An 8554-nucleotide genomic window follows, 5' to 3' on the forward strand; every position below is an offset into this window, starting at 1 on the left:
GGGGAGAAAGAGAGATAGAAAAAGAGAGAAAGAATGAGAGAAGGAAAGGAAAGAAAGAGAGAGAGAATGAAAGGAAGGAAGAGAGAATGAAAGAAAGGAAGAAAGAAAGAGAGAATGAGAAAAGGAAAGAAAGAAAAATGAAAGAAAGGAAGAGAGAAAGAATGAGAGAAGGAGGGGGCAGCTGGGTAGCTCAGTGGATTGAGAGTCAGGCCTAGAGACGGGAGGTCCTAGGTTCAAATCCGGCCTCAGACACTTCCCTGCTGTGTGACCCTGGGCAAGTCACTTGACCCCCATTGCCCACCCTTACCACTCTTCCACCTAGGAGCCAATACACAGAAGTTAAGGGTTTAAAAAAAAGAATGAGAGAAGGAAAGGAAAAATTAAGAAAGGAAGGAAGAAAAGAAGAAAAAAAGAAGGAAGAGAGACAGAGGAGAGAGAGGGGAGAGACAGAGAGTTGTAGAGAATAGACGGAGGGGAGAAGAATAATAAAGATTAAGCTAAGTGAGAGAGAGAGGCAAGACAAAAGTGAAAAAGAGAGGCTAGGAAACATGTTGGCCTGTAGCATTATGAATTATCCTAGTTGTGAGTCCATTGGGTTCATTTCTTGGAGCAATCAGTTGAAAATCATTGGTTTTAGATTCAGATCACCTTGGTTTAAAATTCTGGTTCTGTGTGACCTTGGGGAAGTCACTTTCCTCCTTTAGAAAATGAAAGGGTTGTATTGATTTTCTTCTACAATTTCCTTTGCTTTTAGCTGTAGGATACTGTGATCCTATCCTTGTCCAAGTGTCTTTCTCCCTACAGGCAGACAGGATTACTGATGTTGGCAAAGAAGGATAACTCTGAGTTTCGAGCTACTCTGGACACCTTGTCTAAGCAGGGTGTGGAACACAAGAATCTCAACCCTGAAGAGCTGCAGAGACGTTTTCCAAATATTCGGTTGGCCAGAGGGGAATCTGGAATCTGGGATCCATCTGGGGGTGTCTTGTTTGCTGACAAGGCACTGAAGGCCTTGCAGGTAATATCTAATAAGATCAGAAGGGTGGAGGGAGATGGAGAAAGGGAAAAGAGTGGAGAAGGGCTAGGAACCCGAAGGGGAACAAACACCCTCTGAAACCCAGCATCCCAAGAGAAAGGGTGATGGAATAGGTGGTGGGTACCAATCAGCTCCCACTGGACAGAACTACTATGCTCAAGGACCAAAGCCATTCTTTGAGAATGTGGGGACTGAGGTAACTGGATGATGCAAAGAACATTGTTTTCAAAATCAATGGTGCCCTATAAACAGGGCAGAGGGATTTGTGATTCCGGGCTCCCTTTCCTATCTACTATAGAACTGTCCCTTACAATCCCTTGGCCTTTCTATTGGGGTAAGCAAAATAAAGAAATGCATCTTGTACTGGAAAGACCACTGGATTTGGAGTCAAAGGACCTGAGTTCTAATCTTTTATCTGCCATTTTCAATCCCTGTGGTTGGACAAATCAGGTCAGTGCCTTGGGCCTTAGTTTTTACATTTATTAAGATTAAACCACATCAAGAATTCTTAACCTGGGGCTCTAGAAGTTGTTTTTATTTTTTTAAACCCTTGCCTTTTGTCTTAGAATTGATATTAGGTATCAGTTCCAAGGCAGAAGAGCAGTAAGGGGTTAAGTGACTTGCTCAGGGTCACAAAGCTAGGAAGTGTCTGAGGGCAAATTTGAACTCAGGACCTTTTGCCTCTAGACCCCTGAACTTGGTTTTAAATATATAATATATAATATATATATATATATATAACTGTATTTCAGTAGAATTTGTGTCCTTTGTAATCTTTTATAGTTTATTTTATGCATTTAAAAGCATAAGGGTGAGGAGACCATAGGCCTCCCTCAAACTACCAAAGGGGGTCTTTCTAAGGGCCCTTCTGGACTCTCATTCTATGAATTTTTTCTTTTCCTCCTCTTTTTAGGATGTAATCAGACAGCTAGGAGGCATGATCCATGATGGGGAGAAAGTAACAGAGATAAAACCCGGGTACCCAGTTACCGTGACAACCACCACCAGGACCTATCAAGCTAAGAGCCTGGTAATTACTGCAGGTCCTTGGACTAACCAGTTTCTCCGCCCCCTGGGAATACAACTGCCTCTCCAGGTAAATGGGGACAGCCCGATATAGCACAACCTGGTCAGGGGAGGGGGTGGCAGAGGGGGCCCTGGCACCAATGGCCCAAGGATGAAGACTCTTCTGTGGCAATCTGTCAGTGGAGAAGCATTTATAATTAAGCACTGTGCCAGGCCCTGTAAGGGAGAATGCCAGGGACAGAAAGAAAAAGCAAAAACCATTCCTGTCCTCAAGGAGCTCATCATTCAACAGGGCACACAGCATCCACATATCTAAGCCACAGACAGAATATGTCCAAAGGGGTTTGGCGGGAGAGGGCACTGCCAGCTGGGAAGATCTAAAAAGATTTTGTTTCATGGATCTTAATCCGGGATCAGTGAATTTGTTTGCTGGAATATTTTTATTACTATTTTGATAGCATTTGGTTTCTTTTGTTATAGATTTTATTTTATTCATTTAAAAACACTGTTGTTGGGGCAGGTAGATAGCTCAGTGGATTGAGAGCCAGGAGGTTCTGGGTTCAAATCTGGCCTCAGACACTTCCCAGCTGTATGACCCTGGGCAAGTCACTTAACCCTCATTGCCTAGCCCTTACCACTCTTCTAACTTGGAGCCAATACAAAGTATTGATTCTAAGATGGAAGGTAAGGTTTTAAAAAAATCCAAAAATATGATTGTGAGAAGGGGTCCATAGACTTCCAAAGTTGAGAACTCTTAGTTTACAAAGGTGGTGTTTGAGCTGGGTTTTGAAGGGAACCAGGAATTCTGAGAGGAGGAGGAGGAGCATTCTAGGCATGTATACTTAGGGGTCAGATTTGAACCCAGGATCTCCCATCTCTGAGCCTGGCTCTCAATCCACTGAGCTACTCAGCTGCACCCCCATCCCTTCTTTTCCTACATCTATTCTAGCCGCTGCTGATCAATGTGTGTTACTGGAAAGAGAAGGTCCCTGGGAGCTTTGAAGAGAACTTTCCCTGCTTTGTGGCGTCAGTCCCAGAGCAGGCTCCCCATCATGTCTATGGGATACCTGCAGGAGAGTACCCAGGGATGGTGAAGGTGAGTGGGAAGGCTGAATGACGTTGTCCTGGTAGGACCGAGGTCTCAACTTTCAATGATTCCTGTCCATGCGACATACCACCCCCACCACCATGAATAAGGGCAGCAGGCCACCCCGCTCCCCATGGAAGCCATGCTTGTCTGTCCTGGGGCTCTATGGCTAGGATGTTCTCTCTAAGAGCCTCGGAGGACCGGCCACAACTCCAAACACAGGATGGTCATAAGGATGGGCATCTGAGTAGCTCCCTCTGGCAGCAAGAAGGATGCCCAAGTCCTTGTCCTGATATCATATCCCATCCATGTAGATGAATCGTGCCGTGCCATGCCATAGCCTATAAAATAGTATAGATTTAGATCTGGAAGGGACGTCAGAAGCCATTAAATATAACACCCATTTTACAGAGGAGGAAACTAAGGCACAGAGCAGTCAATGACTTGCCCAGGGTGTCATAGTTAGACATCTGTCTGAAATGGGATGTGAACTCCACGCCCTACTCCATACACATCACAATGACATAGACTTTAGAGCGGGAGGAGACCTTCCTTTGTTCTTTGATACAAGGAAAAGAATCTCTGCAGCTCAGGGGATCTGGGTTCAGATCCTAACTTTGTCCCTTCTTCCCTCGGTGATCTGGGATGAATCTCATTGACTCTCTGCTCCGTAGAATTGGACAGCTCCATCCCCAGTGCTCATGGAGGCCATTTGTGCCCTATCCATAGTAGCGTCTTCGGAGCCCAGTTTGGTCCAATCAGCCACAGATGGACCCGCTGTACTTTGGCCCCGACATAGTGATGTCATTCTGGTCCTCTTCCAGTTATGAAGGACAATAACCACATTAAATCTCTAAGGTTCTTCCCAACTTTAAACCAAGGTGGAAACAGAAGCTAAGATTAAGGTGGGACCACAGAGTCAGGATTAGAACCCAGGTCCTCTGTCTTCCCACTGTACCATATTGCTTCTCGGGTGTGGTCTCGGTGCTGCCTGGAGGGGTGAGGCAGGGGGGCAGTTGAGTCTTTCTCCCCTGCCTGTGTTGGGGCAGCTCCAGCCCCTTCACTTGGGTGGGGTCCGTATGGGAGGGATGACTCTCTTCGCTGAAACCAGCGATGATTGGGTACCAGGTCTGCTATCACCATGGTAACCAAGTCAACCCAGATGAGCGGGACTGCCCCTCAGCATCTCCAGACCTAACAGATGTCCAGGTCCTCCGCAGCTTTGTGAGAGATTACTTCCCCGGCCTGCAGCCTCAGCCTGCCATAATGGAACGCTGCATGTACACGGTAAGGGGTCTGGGAGGGCCCATGGAGTCAGGCCTCCTTCCTGGAGGGAAAAGGCTAGAGACCAAAACAAGACCCCCAGCCTGACCTTCTTTGCCCCTAACATCTGACAGTGACTTCATCCTCCTGGCTCTCTGTTTCTGGGTCCTGGAGGGAGGCATGGAAGGGGCCGATTGCTCTCTGTCATTAATAAGTCAGCCCCAGCCCTGACGGCCCCTTCCAGCATTCTCCCGAGCTCCCATCCAGAATTGATTGGGAAGCAGCCCAGCTGGGCATGTCTGAGGGACATAGAGAGGTGACAGCTGTCACCAGGGCCCGAAGCATCTCGATTAGTTATCTGATGAGCATTTACCGTGCACCTACTGTGTACAGAGCCTTATATTAGAAGAGAGACAGATGGGCACACAGGGAAGATTGGCAAAGTCAGAGGAGAGAGACTCCGAGGATAAGTAATCTTGGATGGCCCGGAGTGCCCTGAAATCTTCCACTCCAGAAAATAATCTAACCCAGCCCCAATTCCTGCAGAATCCAATGCTGCATTTCCCTCCTGTAATGGCTTCTCTGTGATTCCTACAGAATACCCCAGACAAGAATTTCATTTTGGATAAGCACCCAAGCCATGCCAACATCATCATTGGGGCCGGATTCTCAGGTGAGGCTGGAAGCCAGGAGGAAGGGGCTAGAAGAAGGGATTTGGGGCAGTTCAGGGAGAGTGGAGGGGTGCCCTGTTTGCCTCAGTGTCAGGAAGAGGGGCATTCCCCATGGTACTGACCTGGAAAGTGGGGCTCTGAGGGTGCAGCGATGTAGGAAAAGCGAACCTAAGCTCTGGGGTATCAGAGGAGAGGAGAAATAGCATGATGGGCAGCAACCTTCCCTCCGAGGAGCCTTGGGGGAGAAGAGAATACAGTTATAGAGGTGGCCAAAGACTACATTCCGAAGGAGCCTGTGTTTCTGAAAGCAGCTGATGTTCTTTTCTCCTCTCTGTAGGACATGGCTTCAAGCTGTCCCCCGTGGTGGGGAAGATCCTGTATGAACTAAGTACAGAGTCACTTCTATCCTATGACCTGACTCCATTCCGAATGAGTCGCTTCCAGAGCCTCAACAAAGCATCTCTGTAAACCTCTGGTTAACAACCTCCCTTCTTTGCTTACCACAGTGCCTGGCACCCAGTAGATGCTTAATAAATGCTGATTGATTGATTGAAAACTTATTGACTAAAGGGAGACGTCCCAGATTGAAGGAGAGCGAGACATCATCCACGTTTCCTATTCTTCTTGACTGATCTGGGCTCGCTTACTCCCTCTGAATAATTTACTTAATCCTGCTCCTAAAAGTAGTTCAGACATCCTGGAACGGAAAGGAAGGAATCTTAAAGATCGATTTTTTCAACAGGGAGTGGGACAGACCCAGAAGCCCACAGGAGCAGATGGAATTTCCTTCTCTGCTGCTCTTTAAGAACAGGGAAAACCTTTCCAAAGCTTTCTGGGAGAAGGGGATGGGAGTGTAGACCAGACTATATTTTTCTTGTTATATCCCACAAGAGGAGCATAATAAATGCTTATTTGTTGATTGTTCCTTATTTGTACTTCCTTTCTTGTGGGTGAGTCTTTCCCACACTAGAATATAAGGTCCTCTAGAGACTGTTTCAATTTTATCTTTTGGTCTCCAATGCCTGGTGTATATTTTAAAAAAAGCATAATAAATGCTTGTTGGCTGATTGACTGATCTTACATATAGCTTTAGGACTCTTCATTTTCTGAAGACTGAGAAGACATGGGATTGAGCCTCAACTGTGCCAGTTGCCAGCTATTTGGGGACAAGTCACCTGTCATCTCCAGGCCTCAGTTTCCTTCTTTGTAAAATGATGGGGTCAGACTTTATTATCTTTTTGTTGTTAAACCCTTACTTTCTGTCTTAGTAACAAGTCTAAGACAGATGGATAAGAGCTAGGCAAACTGGGATAAGTGACTTGCCCGGGGTCTAGGGCAGTGATGGCGAACCTTTTAGAGACTGAGTACCCAAACAGCACCCTCATGCTGCATGTGAACTGCCCACCCTACCTCCCCCAGACAGGGGAGGGAGGAAGCACTCCCATTGGGCTACTGGGCAGAGAGGTGGGTGATGTGATAAATATCCTCACTTGTACTGGAAAGGGGAGGGGAGCAGCCCCTTCTGGCATGCATGCCATAGGATCACCAACATGGGTCAAGGTCTAGCCCCCAGCTAGGAAGTGTCTGAGGTTGGATTTGAACACAGGTCTTCCAGAATCCAGGCCTGGCACTCTAATGACTATGCCACCTATCTGCCCCATATGATCTCAGTCATCCTGGTGTTTGGAGTCCTACCTTTCATCCCGAAATCAAAACACACAAAACCCTCTAAAATCCGGGCCAAAACTCTATACGTGTCTGTTGTCTGATTTATTCTTTGTGAGATTTAGTTTCTCTTAGACTCTGGTTATCAGCACTTCAGCACCCTGACCCCCAGCCCCTGGGTCACTCCCAGGCATTGTGCTCCCCTCCTCCAACCTTGATTTCCTTAGTATCCTCTTCTCCCTCCCCATGCCATCCCTGGCTCTGCAGAGAGGCCTGGCTCTCGGTTCCCTCATTAAGGTGTATTGTCAGGTGCTTATGGAGATGGAGCTGTGATGCTGGAGAGAGATGCACTCACTTAGAAACCTTGCTCAATGTTTGAATGTTAAATGTGCCATTTTATTATCATTAGCATCGTTCCCATTTAGTGAAGCCGCGTGAGCTCGGAGCCGGACAGACGCCCCGTGCTAATTGCTTCAAAAGGGAGCAGGGGCTTAACTACCCTGCCTGGGGTGGGAGGGCTGTGGGAAAGTGTTGGAAATGGGGAAAGTCAAAGAGAGAGCTGCACCCAGATGGGGCCTCCCGGGAGTGTCTCCAGGTAGAGTCAGTCCAAGCTAGACCACTGAGAAGTCAGGATACCCTGAGGAGAGAACATGAGCCGGGGAGCCACTGAGAAAGAGGATCAGAAAATTACAGGGTCACAGATGTACAGTTGGAAGGGACCTCAGAGGGCATCTGGTCCAGCCATTTCATTTTACAGATGGAGACACTGAGGCCTGGAGAGGTTACAGGATTTGTCCAGGCACACAACTAGTAACCGAGAGAGGGGCAGAATCTGGACCCAAGAGTTCTGACTCCAAGTCCTGTGTTCTGTTCTCTGGACCATGCATCTTAGGGAACAATGGTCAATCCAATGACATAACCTATCTAAAGCTCATTGTAAACTTTAATGTACTAAATAAATAGTAACTATTATTATCTCACAAGATAATAGATGGTGGTGGGAGGACCTTAGAGGACATCTAGTCCAACCCCTTCCATTTGATTTGATCTTATTTTTTTTTGACCCTTACTTTCTGCCTTGGAATTGTATTTAGGCAGATCTGTAACAGATAGGCAATTGGGGTTAAGTGACTTGCCCAGGATCATACAGTTAGGAAGTGTCCAAGAATATATTCAAACCCATTTTCTTCCATCTCTAAGCCTTGCTTTCTATCCAAGGAGCCATCAAGCTCCCCCTAATCCCTTCCTTTTACTGAGGAGAAAAATGAGTCCTAGAGAGAGAATGTGATTGTTCCAAGTCACATAGGCAGTGAGTGGCAGAAGTAGGATTCGAACATAGATCCTCTGATCCCAAATCCTGTGGACTCCGTGATGTTATGTATAGGAAGTCAAACCAATGGAGAACAAAAAGGAAGAGGGAGTCTAGTTTGCTGTTCTTGGGTGTACAACTTGGTTTTCCAAAGCCTAAGAAGTAAGCCACTACTGATTTTCTCAGTGGGTCAAAATGCAGCCTGTCCTGCCCATAATAATGAGTTTCTTTCCCCTTCATCAGCTTAGCTGGGTGCCACCCTCCTCCTCCAACCAGCTGCAGCTCTCTTTCCTTAATACTTAAAGGATTTTCAAAGTACTTTTCATACATTATCTCATTTGAAACCTCGTAAGATAGGTCCAACAGATGAGAAAACTCAAATTTAGAGAGCAAGAGGGTTATGGCCAGGCTCACGCGAACTTTCAATTGTCAGTGGTGAGATTTGAAGCAGGTCCTTCCAGACCCAAAGGTCAATAGGGTTCACCCTCTTGTGTTAG

At 46.7% G+C, this 8554-nt stretch overlaps 1 protein-coding gene across 1 annotated transcript; it reads left to right on the forward strand.

Moving 5' to 3' along the window:
• Positions 1-404: 404 nt before the first annotated feature.
• On the forward strand, positions 405-6007 carry PIPOX (pipecolic acid and sarcosine oxidase). Its single transcript, XM_044672876.1, has 6 exons — positions 405-1018; positions 1950-2132; positions 3012-3158; positions 4278-4436; positions 5010-5085; positions 5421-6007. Exons 1-6 carry the CDS (start codon positions 821-823, stop codon positions 5549-5551), a joined length of 894 nt encoding a protein of 297 aa, XP_044528811.1. The 5' UTR covers positions 405-820; the 3' UTR covers positions 5552-6007.
• The last annotated feature ends 2547 nt before the right edge of the window (positions 6008-8554 follow it).

The sequence above is a fragment of the Gracilinanus agilis genome, chromosome 4 (genome assembly GCF_016433145.1).
Source record: "Gracilinanus agilis isolate LMUSP501 chromosome 4, AgileGrace, whole genome shotgun sequence".
Taxonomy (NCBI): domain Eukaryota; kingdom Metazoa; phylum Chordata; class Mammalia; order Didelphimorphia; family Didelphidae; genus Gracilinanus; species Gracilinanus agilis.